This window comes from Rhinopithecus roxellana, chromosome 2 (genome assembly GCF_007565055.1).
Source record: "Rhinopithecus roxellana isolate Shanxi Qingling chromosome 2, ASM756505v1, whole genome shotgun sequence".
NCBI classification, from domain to species: Eukaryota; Metazoa; Chordata; class Mammalia; order Primates; family Cercopithecidae; genus Rhinopithecus; species Rhinopithecus roxellana.
Genome location: NC_044550.1, coordinates 150345393 through 150360830, shown reverse-complemented (window position 1 = coordinate 150360830; position 15438 = coordinate 150345393). Strand labels below are relative to the sequence as shown.

General features: G+C 37.0%; 1 protein-coding gene across 2 annotated transcripts in view; it reads left to right on the top strand.

Annotated features, from left to right (window-relative positions):
• Nucleotides 1-15438, top strand: part of CEP135 (centrosomal protein 135) — an 81909-nt gene that overhangs the window by 18208 nt on the left and 48263 nt on the right. For both annotated transcript variants that reach the window (XM_010355235.2, XM_030922244.1), the window contains exons 9-13: nucleotides 1187-1252; nucleotides 3399-3537; nucleotides 6964-7187; nucleotides 11208-11360; nucleotides 12289-12441. In XM_010355235.2, coding sequence (XP_010353537.1) covers nucleotides 1187-1252; nucleotides 3399-3537; nucleotides 6964-7187; nucleotides 11208-11360; nucleotides 12289-12441 — 735 coding nt within the window. The remainder of the gene's footprint in view (nucleotides 1-1186; nucleotides 1253-3398; nucleotides 3538-6963; nucleotides 7188-11207; nucleotides 11361-12288; nucleotides 12442-15438) is intronic.

Below are 15438 nucleotides of genomic sequence, written 5' to 3'. Positions count from 1 at the left end.
ACAGGAAAGGATTCCCACTCTTGTCACTGCTACTCAACATAGTACTGGAAGTCCTAGCCAGAGCAGTTAGGCAAGGAAAGACATACAAATTGCAAAGAAAGAGTAAAATTATCTCTGTTTACAGATAACATAATTTTACATGTAGAAAGCCTTCAACATTCCACAAAAACCAGAACTAATAAACTAATTCAGCAGAATTGCAGAGTAGAAAATCAGCACACAAAAATCAGATGTTTTTCTATACACTAAGAATAAACTATCCAAAAAGGAAATTAAGAAAGTAATCCCATCTGCAATAGCATCAAAAGGAAATAAACTTAACCAATGAGATGAAAAACCATTACACTTGAAAAACTATACAGCATTGCTAAAGAAGTTAAAGAAGACACAAATAAATGGAAAGACATTCCATGTCCATGGATTGGAAGACTCAGTATTGTTAAAGTGTCCATGCAACTCAAATTCAGTGCAATCCCTATCAAAATCCCAGTGGTGTTTTTTTTTTTTTTTTTTTTGCAAAAATAGAAAAAGCTTCTTTCTAAAATGCATATGGAATCTCAAAGGACCCCAGGCCACCAACACAATCTTGAAAAAGGATATAATGAGTGCAGTTTTAATTCTGTTTTTGTGGTTTTAGTTTCACTGCCACACTCCTATATCTCATCCCTGTCTTTTTCCACCACCTTTTGCATCTTCTATCCTTGTGCGCACAGCATGCTAAACACAGCTTCCCATGTCCCATTGCAAATGCTCAGAAATGACAAGTTGGCTCAACAAAATATTCCTATTGGATCATAATATTTTGATCTTGGCATTTGGCTCTCTAGAGAGAGGATCCAGGTTGGTAAAAGCAGGTGTGGAGAAAGCCAATAGGATAGGAAGATCAGGAAATGACAGTACCATAGGATTGCCCCCAAATTTAAGGCCCAAGGAAGATCCTACAAGACGTTCAAGTTGCCTTCTTCAGATGTTACAAGTAGGCTCCTGTAAACATTCTGGATACCAAAAGATTAAAGAGAAGCTCAATTTTGCCTCTTCATTGAAATTTATGGAGATGAAGCCTCAGATCTCAGTGGTAAGAGGGAATGTGAAGTACTTGCAAAATTACTTGATCTATTTGCATGTGACTTAGTGATAAATATTCTTAGACTTTTAAGTATATACCTAATAGGCTTTTTATTCCTAGAAAGAGATTAAAAGAAAGCTGTCTGAAATGCGGGATCTTGAAGAAACAATGGCAAAACTTCAACTGGTAAGTTGACATCATATTGAATTGCCAGCATTTTCAGTAAGAAAATTTTTATGGGAGGCTGAGATGTGTGGATCACCCAAGGTCAGGAGTTCGAGGCCATCCAGCCTGATCAACATGGTGAACCCCGTCTCTACTAAAAATGTAAAACTTAGCTGGGTGTGGGGGCGCATGCTGTAATCTCAGCTACTTGGGAGGCTGAGGCAGGAGAATTGCTTGAACCTGGGAGGCAGAAGTTGCAGTGAGTCAAGGTTGCGCCATTGCACTCCAGCCTGGGCAACAAGAGCGAAACTCTCTCTTAAAAAAAAAAAGAAAGGAAAAGAAAATATGTATGCTTTATTTTATTGCTCAGCTCCTGACAACCACTGATCTACTTTCTGTTTCTGTAGATTTGTCTATTCTGGCCATTCCACATAAAGGGAATCATATATTTTGTGTCTGGATTCTTTTCCTAAGCAAAGTGTTTACAAGGTTCATGCATGTGGTAGCATTTATGAGTACTTCATTCCTTCTTATGTCTGAGTAATATTCCACTGCATGGACATGCAAGTTTACATTTTTGTAATTCCTTAATCTTATGTATAGTAGGTAGCTGTTAGAAATTTTACCTTCTTTTAACTACTTTATGACTTGTGAGTTGACTAATATTAAAATCAGAAGTCAATTACTTGAAATATTTGTTGATTAATTTAAAATATTTGTTGATTATTACAAAAAGTACCCCATCCTCTTTTATTTATTTATTTATTAGAGACAGGGTCTTTCCTTGTCACCTAGGCTGGAGTGCAATGGCATGATCATAGCTCACTGCAGCCTTGACGCCCTGTGCTCAAGTGATCCTGCCACCTCAGCCTTTTGTGTAGTTTAAGACTACAGGCATGTGCCACCGTGCCTAGCATTTTTTTTTTTTTTTTTTGTAGTAGAAATGAGGTCTTGCTATGTTGCCCAGGATGGTCTCCAACTCCTGAACTCAAGTGATTCTCCTGCACCAGTCTCCTAAAGTGCTAGGACTATAGGCATGAGCCACTGCACCCAGCCCAGTCCTCTTTTAATAGCTTTGTTTGGTAATACAAACCATTTTCCTGGTCACATTTCTTGTTCTGGTAGTCTTCAAATAACAAAGGAAGTAATCATCCCAACAGAAGCCTAAATATAGCATACAGAAAAAGCATTTGGTCCTATAGTCTGGAACTAGCAGAAAGAGTGTCTTGCTTATAAGGTAGAAACCGGGTAGTCACCCAAATGATTGAGGATTTTTAAAAATAACCTGTTGAATTAGAAGAGTTTTCTCTAAGATTGGAAACAAAGGAAAATACTAATTTCCAAGTTTTTTCATTATGTATATTTTTTATACAGTCTAGCTGCAGTGTCCTGGTGGCATAAGTCAATTAAAAAGGAAGCATGAGAGCAAGGGATTTTTGCCATTTGTTCACTGCTAGTTGTATGTGCACTAAATGTTGGATGTGATTAATAATACTTGTCTCAGAACTGTGACCAAGTTTTAGTAGTGTTGGCTGACAGTAAGATGTTGCTGTAGTTACTTTCTTACCATTCTTATTTTTTCCAGTAATGCAAGATTCTATGTATTTTTAAGATAAGAATGATAATATTGATAGCTAACATTTTTTAAGTACTCACCGTGGTGGACCTGCTGGATACCATGTAAAGTACTTCGTAACCATAGATTCATCCTCGCCAGTGAATCCTTAGTGTCCTGGTCTTGTTATCCTTGTTGTGCATATGAGGCTGAGAGAATAACCAGTATAGTTATAGATACACTGTATGTGGCGGTCTTAGAAGACTTTATCTTACTACTGCTTTCTTAAACATGAAAAAGTTTTATAGTTTTTAATTATATAAATACATATTCATTTAGAAAAAAATAAGACAATATGCTAAACTAAGTAGAAGAAAATAATTCTCCCACCCACAAAGAAACATTGTTGATATGTGTTTTATGGTACTTTCAGCCACAAATGATAATTAAGTTTAATTGAAACCTTATATTTGACTAATTAAGTGTATGTACACACACATATATGTCAATTGCTGTTATATAAATATGCTTATAAAAATCTATTTTCCTTTTAAGTGTGATAGTATTTTATAAAGTTGTTAGAAATCTTAATTATAGTATTAAAATTTGCAGGAATTGAACTTATGCCATAAAGAAAAGGAGAGACTGAGTGATGAACTCCTTGTAAAATCAGACCTTGAAACTGTTGTTCATCAGCTTGAAGAAGAAAAGCAAAGACTTAGCAAAAAAGTTGAAAGTTTTGTAGTTACAGGTAAGATGTCAAATTTTGATAGCTTAAAAAATGATTGTGATTTCCTCTTGATGTATTGTTTTTCTTAGTAGATAATCATTCATTCCTTCATTCAATAAATATTTGTTGAGTGCTTGCCATTAGTCAGAAACCACAGTAGGTACTGTAGATACAGTAGAAATCTCTCCCTCAAGGACCTTAGAATTTTTATGTTTGACTAGTTTATACAGGGAACCCTGCTTGAATATTTTGCAATAGAAATGTGTCCTTCTTTGAGACACACTAATAACAGAATTAAGTAAGACTAAAGGGAAGGCTATTTTAATAGTGGAAAATTGAAGTACAGAATCTTTTCAAGGAAATGCAGTTATATTATCTTAAAATACATACACATACACACATACACAAATAGAAATAGGCTAACTTTCTGCAGGTACCAGTTCTAAATGTTCACTGCTAGTTGTATGTGCACTAAATGTTAGATGTGATTAATAATACTTGTCTCAAAACTGTGACCAAGTTTTAGTAGTGTTGGCATAAAGAACATATAAGAATTCATTTGGCCGGGCGCGGTGGCTCACACCTGTAATGCCAGCACTTTGGGAGGCTGAGGCAGGTGGATCACCTGAGGTCGGGAGTTCAAGATCAGCCTGGCTAACATGGTGAAACCCCATCTACTAAAAATACAAAATTAACTGGGCATGGTGGCACGTGCCTGTAATCCCAGGTACTCAAGAGGCTGAGGCAAGAGAATTGTTTTAACCCGGGAAGCGGAGGTTGCAGTGAGACTGTATTGTGCCACTGCACTCCAGCCTGGGTGACAGAATGAGACTCCATCTCCAAAAAAAATAAAGAATTTATTCATTCATTAATTTGACCAATGTTTATGAATCACCTGCTGTGTGGGTGTGTGCCAGGCCCTGTTTTTGAGTGCTGGGGTATATAGTGGCAAACAAAATACATAAGGGCCCTGCTCTTGCAGAGCCTTTTTTCTTGTTAGGGAAACAAACTAGTGGCAGATAAGTGAAGAAGTTAATTTTAGTTGATAAGAGATACTAAATTAGAGTGGGAGGATGTGCTAGAGATTGAAGTGCTCAATGACAAGACACCAGCAGTATGAAGATCTGGGGTCTAGTTTTCTATGCAGAGGAAATGGCAAGTGCAGAAGCTTGGTGCCATCAAACTCTGTGTGTCTTAGGAAGTGAAAGGAAGCCAGTGTACTGTGTTAAGAAGAGTCTCTACCCTAGGCCCATGTGGATAATCTATTTAACCTCCTCTCTACTTATTAGCTGTGTAACTTGAGCATGTTATTTAAGCTCTCTGTGTCTCAGTTTCCCTATCTATGGGGCTAATGATGACACCTACCCTGAAAGGTTGTTGTGATAATTAAATGAGTTAATATGTTAAAGTGCTTAGAACCATGTATAAAAATTTAAAATAGGCTGGGTGCGGTGGCTCATGCCTGTAATCTCAGCACTTTGGGAGGCTGAGGCGGGCGGATCACCTGAGGTCAGGAGTTCAAGACCAGCCTGACCCACGTGGAGAAACCCCATCTCTACTAAAAATAAAAAAATTAGCTGGGTCTGGTGGTGGGTGCCTGTAATCCCAGCTACTCAGGAGGCTGAGGCAGGAGAATCGCTTGAACTCAGGAGGTTGCAGTGAGCCAGGATGGCACCATTGTACTCCAGCCTGGGGAAAAATAGTGAAACTCCATCTCAAAAAATAAAAAAAAAAAAAGTTTATATTTCTTTTGATAGCTATGTGTGGCCTATCATTTCAGCGTAATCTTTCAGCTGTCTGAAACTCTCTTGTTTCCCTGTGTTTCGGGTGCATCCTCCTGCCAGATACCCAGCCATGGATGAGCCAAACAATTTGCCTTCTGCACTTTTACACATGGTCAGCTGTTTGAGTGTGCACCAGGCACATTGAGAGCGCTGCAAATTAGATGGTCCTGAACCTCAGCAGGCTGCTCAGCTCTGTATGGAAATCTTACAGTTTCTCTTAGAGTTTGATCTTCCATTCTCCACAGGGGATATTTAAAATGTTTTGCACTGTCAATAAACCTGTGAGTCCCATTTCCCACCTTCATCCTGAGTGGATGATCCTACCTCCAGTTTTCCTAGAGAAGGGAAGCCATGGCAGGGATTCACTCAGTTTTCTGGCCTCAGATTAAAAACTTGTGCATCTTGTTCCTTCCTGTTCAATGCAAGAATGTCCCTCTTATGAAGGACCAGTGGCTCCATCTATTCTCTGGGCCCTAACTTCTCTAATTTTAAAAACCTTGCAAATTAATGATCTCCTCTCCATAATTTTAATCTTTGTACTATTTTTTCCCATTGGCATTCAAACATGCTTACTCTTCACCCATTCCAATACAAAAACTTTGACCCATTCCTATGCAGCCACTCATTTCTTCTCTTCATAGCATCAGCATCTTGAAAGGTCATCCATACTTGCTGTTCTGCTTGATCACCCACTACCCCTTAGCTCCTCAGTCCACTCCAGTTGGCTTCTGTTGCCACCCCTTCAACAAAACTGCTCTTGTTAAAGTCATTCACCTCTGTTGTGCTAAATGCAGTGGCTGCTTTTCATTCATTTGCTTATTTGACTGCATTTAACCCAGTTGCCCATTCTTTCCCACTCTCCTACTTTATTCTTACCTCTCTGGTCATTCCTTCTTGGGGCAAATTTGCCAATTCATCCTCTAGTTTGCATTGCACACTATCCTTTTGTAACTTTTATCCTGCTACAATTAGAATAATTGTTCAGCCTTGGCTATGTTTTTTTATACTGTATCCTTAGCTGGTGCTGGGCATACAGTAAATGCTTAATACATATCTGTTGAACGAATGAAAGAAGAGATGAGAGTAAACCAGAATACATCAGGAAAATCATTGCATGCCTCAAGAGTTGTAATGAACATAAATTAAATTAGGTTCAACTATATGAAATTGCCAGTATTTGGTTACTTTTGACTCATGAAGAGGCAATTTCTATGGCAACAGCTAATAATTATATTTATTTGAGTTATTTTGCTCTCTTTGTATATGTGTATAGTGTATTAAATTCAAGCTTAATGTTAAGTTTGTGCATGTTATGGTTGTTTATAGATATATTTTCTTTTAGTGCATTTTCAGGTCCTGGGAAAGTACTATGTGGTAATTTATCGCTTTATTTTGTAGTACTGAATAGTACCCATCTTATAATAAGACAAAAGCGGGGGACTTGGACCTATTGGACTTTATTTAAACTTTTAATTTTTGCTTTTTTTTTCCTTTTTTCCTCTCAATATTTACCTCTTCAATAGATTTGGTACTTACAGGTGTTATTTAGAACAGTTCATGATTTCTAGTAGCTTTCTTTCTAAAAGTTATTAATATAATTTACTTGACTAATCAACATTATGTATGCAACATTATTTTAAGAGTTAACCACTTTAATTTGCAGAAAGAGAACTTACTCTGGAAGTTGAGAGGATGAGACTAGAACATGGAATAAAACGTCGAGACAGGTCACCTTCTCGTTTAGATACATTTCTGAAAGGTATAGAAGAAGAACGAGATTATTATAAGAAAGAGCTAGAGAGACTCCAACATATTATACAGCGAAGATCTTGCTCTACAAATTATGGCGCACGTGAAAAAAATTCAATATTTAGAACACCAGAAAAGGTAATGTCCGTTTATAAGAGTAAGTGATGAGGCCAGAAAAGTATCTTTATGAATAAATTGTTTTGGTTTATTATTATATTAAATGTAACTTTATTCATACGTGCTTTGAAAAAATCCTGATTTTGATTTTTGTTTTCTTTTATGGCCTGTACTATAGGAACACTGCATTAATTAGGAAAATTACTTAAGAACAAACTATAACATATAGATGACTGGAAATTAGAGGGAAGGTTGAATAGCTGAGTTATAGAAGTGTAATGGCACCTGGGCTTCCAGGACTCCTATTGTTGGACATTCCCTCTCTTTTTAGAATTTACTTTCTGTATCAGCTGCATTTTCTCTTTCATGGCAGAGTAGCTTTGTATGCATGGCAGGCAACATGGTTTCATGTCATTTCCAGCCTTGGACCAGTTAGGAAAGTCTGTCACATTCTACTGACCAAGCGTCTTCTCTATTAACCATGCTATGGGAGATAGATAGAAATGGCAAGTGAGTGCTGAGCAAGTTGTTTTGTTTGTCCACCACAACCATATTTGTAAGCTGATGATCCAAAGATGTTCACTTTATGTCATTTTCTAATTGCATCTCCCATTGTATGTATTTAAAGTTGACCATGATTCATGAGAGATTAAAATCATGTGTCTCTATTTTAGGTCTTAATTATTTTTAGTGTTTTATGAGTATCATTTGAGTTTTTCAGATTTTTCTTCTTTTAAGCTTTGGAGTTCAGGAGTCTTGAAGGCTTATGTGACTTTACACTAGGTAAAATTAGGGGAAGTCTGGGAGTGGGAAGTACTCATTAAAACTCAAAACATTTGATTTCAGACTTGACCAAATTTACTAATTTTGTCATGTTTTTCCTGAAGATCTTGTGTCCATTGTCAAACAGTTTTGTCTTCTGATTAGACTTCATTTTTTAACCTCATAGGCTAATGGCTGAATTTTGATTTACAGTTGTCAGTATAAACACTATACTATGTTATCTATTATAAGAATAAGGCCAGGTGGGGTGGCTCACACCTGTAATTCCAGCACTTTGGGAAGCCAAGGTGGGAGGATCACTTGAGGCCAGGAGTTCGAGACCAGTCTGGTCAACACAACGAGACTACAATTTCTTGTGAAGATTAAATGAGCTAATTTGTTGGTTTTATTTTTAATTGACAAATAATATGTATATTTATAGAGTATAGTTGGATGTTTTGATCTATGTATACATTATAGAAAGATTCAGTCAAACCAATTAACATGTCTGTTTCCTCACCAATTTATTACTTTTTTGTGGTGATTATGTTAATCTATTCTTTTAGCAATTTTGAAGTATACAATACATTATTATTAACTGGTCACCATTCAACACAATAGCTCATTAATTGATCATGAAATAATTTGTATAAGGACCCAGCATAACACCTAGTTACCGGTGAATGGTTTATTTCCTTATTGTTTGCTGGTTCAAAGCAAATGAGTTCTGGTAGAAAGTTAGGATCACTTCAGAAGATAAATACTGAGTGCCTGCTCTGAATGAGGCATAGAATACAGAGATGAAGAAGACAGTTCTTGCCCTTACAGCCTTCAGCATTGCGCATGTGTGTGCATGTGCATGTGTGTGTTTAGGGGACAATGGAGTAGTGAAAGGGCGTTATTCACAATTATACATTAACACTAACAAATATGTACACCAGATATATTTAAAGAAGAGGAGAGTTTCTGCTTAGGGAAGTCAGTCAGTAAATGTTCAGGGAACTCATGTTTTACTGGGTACCATACTAGACACTGAAGACATAATGAAAAAGACCAGGTTCCTACTGTGGCCCTCATAGAGCTTACATTTTAGTAGTACAGATAGATACACATTAAACACATAATCGTGTAAATAACCTTATAACCTCATTTATAATGTGTTTATGAAGAAAGTACAGAAAAAGTTCAAAATACTTTAAGAGTATATAGAGGAGATCCAAATTAGATTGAAGAATCTGAAAGAATTCCTTGGAGAAAGTGACATTTAAGCTGATACCTAAATAGTAATAAAAATAGATTGTCAAATCATTATTTATTGAGCTCTCCTTTTCTAGACTCTGTGCAGACTGCCTCTTTCTGGAAGATTATTTTGTTTTTCTTTGAGAGAAAGTCTCACTCTGTCCCTCAGGCTGGAGTGCAGTAGTGCAATCATAGCTCACTGTAACCTTGAACTCCTGGGCTGAAGTAATCCTCTTCCCTCAGCCTCCCAAGTAGCTAGGACTACAAGTGTGCGCCACTATGCCTGGCTAATTTTTTAATGTTTTGCAGAGGCAGGGTCTTGCTCTTTTGTCCGGGCTGGTCATGAACTCCTGGCCTCAAGCAGTCCTCCTGCCTTGGCCTCCCAGAGTGCTAGGATTACAAATGTGAACCACCACACCTGGCCCAGACTTCTTAAATTTAGATATGGTTAGGTTACATAGCTTCTTTTATAGTTACATTGGTTAAGTCCCAAAACACTAATCTGCTTTTGTACTATAAAACGTCTTATCCTTTAAAGTGTTCAGATAACTAATCCCATCCATCATGCCTTGGTTTTGCTTATTTAACCAAGAGATTAATTATTTCCAAGTGCAGGTGAGAGGTACCTCACAAATATCTATCATTTACCAAAGCTACATTGTATGTGGTATTGGCACAACAGATGTTGAATAATATAGGCCAGGACTCTTTTCAGTGTATCATACTATCAAATTATCCCTTCTTGACACTTCTGCATTTAGTACTGGTAACATTAAGATACCATAGATCCCAAGTCTACATTTATTATGTTTCTTTTTTTTTTTTAATAGGAAAAGGGCATACAAATTCATTTACATGTGCATGGGGAGAATCAGAGTGCTCTCATCTTTATTTTCTACCATAGTGATGAAGACAGTGAATCTTTTGAATTGTACTGAATTGTAGGCATCTTTTAAATTGTACTAAATTGTAGAAATGTTGGTAGCAGTTGCTTATTCAGTGAATATTCTTAATATATACTGCCTGGTAGAAATATTTGCATTCATTTGACTGTATAAAAAGACCTCCTGTAGGTCTGAAGCTGAGACAGTTGGGGGTTTGTATGCCTGGCGTATTGATCTTAGATTCAATCATAGAAAACACTGAGGAACGTGTTAGGCTGTTACAGTTACCTGTACTGGGTGAGCAGGCACACAAATACCCTGCTGGCCCCTTCTCTGGAGAAGATAAACTAACTAGTGGCTCTAAAAAATGACCAGGCATCAGAATCACTTAGAGGGCTTGATAAAATACAGTTACTTGGCCCTACCCCAAAGTTTCTTGACTGAGTAGGTCTGGGTTGGGCTTCAAACTCCAAAATTTGCATATCCAACAAGCTTTTAGATACTGCTAATGCTTCTGGTCTGGAGATTACACTTTAGGTACCACTAATATAAACAACTTCAGGAGAATAAAAGTTGAAGCATCTCATGGGATCCGATCAAGTACCATCATTGGCAGCTAAGTCTCTTCTGGGAACTTGAAGGCCAGGAAATTTGCCCGATACTGCCAGTGCTCTCATCTGCTCTCATCATAGATTTTTAAAACTGTGTTCCTGGGCCGGGCACGGTGGCTCAAGCCTGTAATCCCAGCACTTTGGGAGGCCAAGACGGGCGGATCACGAGGTCAGGAGATCGAGACCATCCTGGCTAACACGGTGAAACCCCGTCTCTACTAAAAAATACAAAAAACTAGCCGGGCGAGGTGGCAGGTGCCTGTAGTCCCAGCTACTCGGGAGGCTGAGGCAGGAGAATGGCGTAAACCCGGGAGGCGGAGCTTGCGGTGAGCCGAGATCGGGCCACTGCACTCCAGCCTGGGCCACAGAGCCAGACTCCGTCTCAAAAAAAAAAAACAAAAACTGTGTTCCTTAATTACATTAAAGGCACTTGTGTTCTTTTTGTCTGGTAGCATCTTTCAGTCAATCTCATCATCAGTATTCTTGTGACAACCATGTGGTGATGATTATAACATGATAACTTTTGTTTTTTAATTATGTTTCAGGGTGATTACAATTCAGAAATTCATCAGATCACAAGAGAAAGAGATGAACTTCAGCGTATGCTGGAAAGATTTGAAAAATATATGGAGGATATACAGTCAAATGTTAAATTACTGACAGCAGAAAGAGATAAACTAAGTGTCTTATATAAAGAAGTAAGAAATTTATTATAATTAAGCCAACAGATTGTATAGAACCAGTTAACTATAATGGAGCCCGTATATATCCTTCACATTACTATAATATATGGACCTGTGATATTTCTTCATAATTAAAATTAGCAGTAGTAGTTTCTACGATCATTCTATTTCTAAAACACAGATTTCTCTTATTTTTTCATATTTATCCTTTCCCTTTTCTAGCCTATCAATGTGTCAGATCAGTTAGAGATAGTCTCCTTTTTCTAAAACTACCTGGAACAGGTCTCAGCCTGACTCTGAGCCAAATTTATGCTTGGAATTCAGACATGTGGGGAAATGTCTGTCAAAACAGTAGGTAGCACCCACTATTTGGATATATTGGCTATTTAGGACTTAGTCTCTAAATACTGTACTCTAGGAAGAGGGAATTGGTATTCAGCTTGGCCCCATTAACAAAGCCTCAGTTGTTAGAAGGCAGGGTAAGTCTGAGCAAAGCATGGTGTCTGTTACCTAAATTTGTTCACATACCCATCTCCCATGAAATCCTACTGCTATTTTGAGAAGGGGAGGAGGCATACAAGTTAAAGGTCAGGTTGAAAGAGTCACTTACTGAGTTTTTTGGGGGGGATTCTGCAGTGTAAATTGATCCACTTCTGGGTTTTCCCCATTGCTAGCAGCTTCCTTGGGTCTGCCTAGTTAATTCCTGCTTGTCTGCTGTGTAGCTTCCATATTTTGTGGCTGGTACCTCCCTCAATCCCCTTGTCTTTTTCTTTCTATTATTCTTACTATTATCCTTCTACTCTCATTTTATTGGGATTTGGGAAGAGAGTGAAGGTAGCATGTGTTCAGTATGCCTTTTTTAACTGAAAACATATCCAAAGTATTTTTTATTTATATCTTTTACCAAAGTGCCTTTTTAATTTATATCTTTTCATTCTTTAAGTCTCAAGAAGAATTATCTGCCCTAAGAAAGGAATCCACCCAAACCACAGCACCCCATAATATTGTTAGTCTTATGGAAAAGGAAAAAGAACTTGCGTTATCTGACTTAAGAAGAATTATGGCAGAAAAGGAAGCTTTAAGAGAAAAATTAGAGGTAAGAAGATTGATGTGTTTTTGAAAAGTAATTTGTTGAGAAAAAGAGGTCTTTGTATGGATTTTCCTGTGAAGTTACTATTGGCCAAATCCAGACCACTTTGTTTATGTATGGCCTGTGAGCTAAGAATGAATTAAGAAGAAGATTTTCTTGTTGAGAAAATGTTATTGGATTACCTTGCTCATTTGTTTCTGTATTATCTGTAGCTTCTTTTGTAGTATGACCCATGAAACCTAACATATTTACTGTTTTTTACAGAGAAAGTTCACCAATCCCTGAACTTAATCTGAAGTTTCTCATATGGGAAGACATTATCTTTGTTTGTTTGTTTTTGTAACAGCTTTACGGAGATATTCACACACTATATAATTCACCCACTTAACGTATACCAATTCATTCGTTTTAGCATAGATGCTCTTTGACTTACAATGGGATTACATTCCAATAAACCCATCGTAAGTAAAAAATGTAACTTGGAAAAAATGCATTTAATAGCCCAGTAAACACATTGTAAAGTCTTACATTGAAAAATCTTAAGCCATTGTTAAGTCCACATGCTCCTCAACTTATACTGGGGTTACGTCCTGATAAACCCACAGCAAAGTCAAAAATGTAAACCAGGGACTGTCTGTGTATTCATAGACTTGTGTAACCATCACAGTCAATTTTAGAGCATTTTCATCACCACAAAAAGAAACTCTGAAGAACATTAGCGTCACTCCCGATTTCTCCCATCCCCTCTTAGCCACAGGCAGCCACCTGTGTCTCTATGGATCTGCCTACTCTGGATATTTCATATAAATTGAATCATTTGATACGTGATTTTAAAATGTCTTACTTCTCTCATTAGCGTAATGTTTTCAAGATTTATCCATAGTATTGCTAGGAACTTGTATACAACTTTTTGTCTGGATATATATTTTCATTTCTCTTGGGTATACTCCTGGTCATATGGTAAGTCTGTCTTTAACCATTGAAGCCAAACTGTTTTTATATCCACCAGTAGTGAATAAAAGTTCTAATTTCTCCACACTGTCACCATTACTATCTGCCTTTTGTATTATAGTCATTCTGGTGGGTGTGAAGTAGTCTCCATTGTGACTTTGATTTGCATTGCCTTGGAGCTAATGAGGTTGAGCAACTTTTCATATTCTTATTGGCCATTTTTAAATCGTTTTTTAGAGAAATGTCTGTTCAGATTCTTTGCCAATTTTTAAATTGGGTTATCTCATTATTATTGAGTTGTAAGAGTTCTTTATATATTCTAAATACAGTCCCTTATTAGATATGTGATTTGCAAATACTTTCCCCCATTCCGTGGGTCATTTTTTCACTTTCTCAGTGATGTCTTTGAAAAACAAAATTTTTAAATTTGGATGAAGTCCAATTTATTTTTTTCTTTGTTGCTTGTACATTTGGTGCCATATCTAGGGTCAGTACTTTATAGTTTCTTTTATAATCTCCAAAAATATAAGTTTATTAATACATATAAAGCACTTAACAATGATTAGCACATAAGTACTAAATCCTAATATTATGGAGTCCATAGTTTAATTGCAATCAATATTATTAAATTAATGCTTTGAAAGTAGCACCTAAAATTAGAAATAAAAACATTTAAGCATTATGAGCAAGTCTTTATGTCACAATGTTCAGTTAAAGTTTCAGCCTAAATATAACAGTTTAAGAATACTTTTAATTGGAATCTTTTGGAATACTGCCTTCCGGAAAGTGTTTTCTTATAAAAATAAGTGTTAAAATTGCCAAATGGGAAACTTCTGTGCAGTATGGCAGCTTTTAGCGCAAGCTAAAAGCTACTTACCCTTTTCCATATCTTTTGAAATCACCAAAGAATGTAAAAATAGGATTTTTTAAATACAGTAGTACTGAAAACTTGGAAAAAGCAACATTCGTATTACCAGAATCCTTCTGGGTTGTAGGAGGCAGGATTTTGTGAGTTTACAACAGATCTTTTACTTAAATAAGTAACTTATCTCAATCCTTAAACCTTTTCCAGTGTTTCCCATTATTCCACTATCTAACCAGTTGTCGAATCCAAGCATCATCCATCACTAAGATCTCCCTGAAAGCTCTTATCTCTCAATCACCAAGTCCTATCAGTGCTATCTCTTGAAAAATATTTAACATGTATTAAGCCCTTCCCATGTGAGAGGTCCTGTTCTATTAAGTGCTTTTTACATGGGTTTTCTCAGTAAATCTTCACAATAGCCTCTTTTTTTTTTTTTTTTTTTTTTTTTGAGGGGGAGTCTCGCTCACTGCAACCTCTGCCTCCCAGGTTCAAGCGATTTAGTAGAGACAGGGTTTCATCATATTGGCTAGCTGGTCTCAAACCCCTGACCTCAGGTGGGGTCCACCTTGGCCAAAGTGCTGGAATTATAGGAATGAGCCACCACGCCTGACCTGTAATAATAGCCTTTTTAAATAGGTACTGCTTACAGATGAGGTCTCTGAGTTACAGTGAGTTTAAATAACTTGCCCAAGGTCATCCAGCTATGAGTTACAAGGAATCTGGTTTCTGAGCTCATGTTACTTTTTCTTGAATTTGTTTACTTCGTTCTTTCCCCTGCTACCATCCTGTTCTGGTCATTGTTCTCCCTCACCTGCATTATTGTATTATTGGCCCCTGTACTAGTCTTTCCTCTTTTAAATCGATATTTCACACTGAAGTCAGAGTTACCTTTCAAAGATATAAATCTGATCATATCACTTCCTATTTAAAATCCATTAACTGTTTGAGGAACTTCAGTGATTGGCCTTTGCCTACCTCAAGGTCTAGCCTTTTCCCCCTAAACTCATCTCCCCTGTTCACAAGACTCCATGCTTAATGGACTTTTTCTTGCCACCAGCCTTCTACATAGACTATTGAAAGATTCTGTCACATCTTCCACTCTTCTTGTCTAGCTAATTCCTATTTATCCTTTAAGTCCAGGTCAAACATCATGTCATTTAATGGGAAATGAACCCTAGAATCTAGAT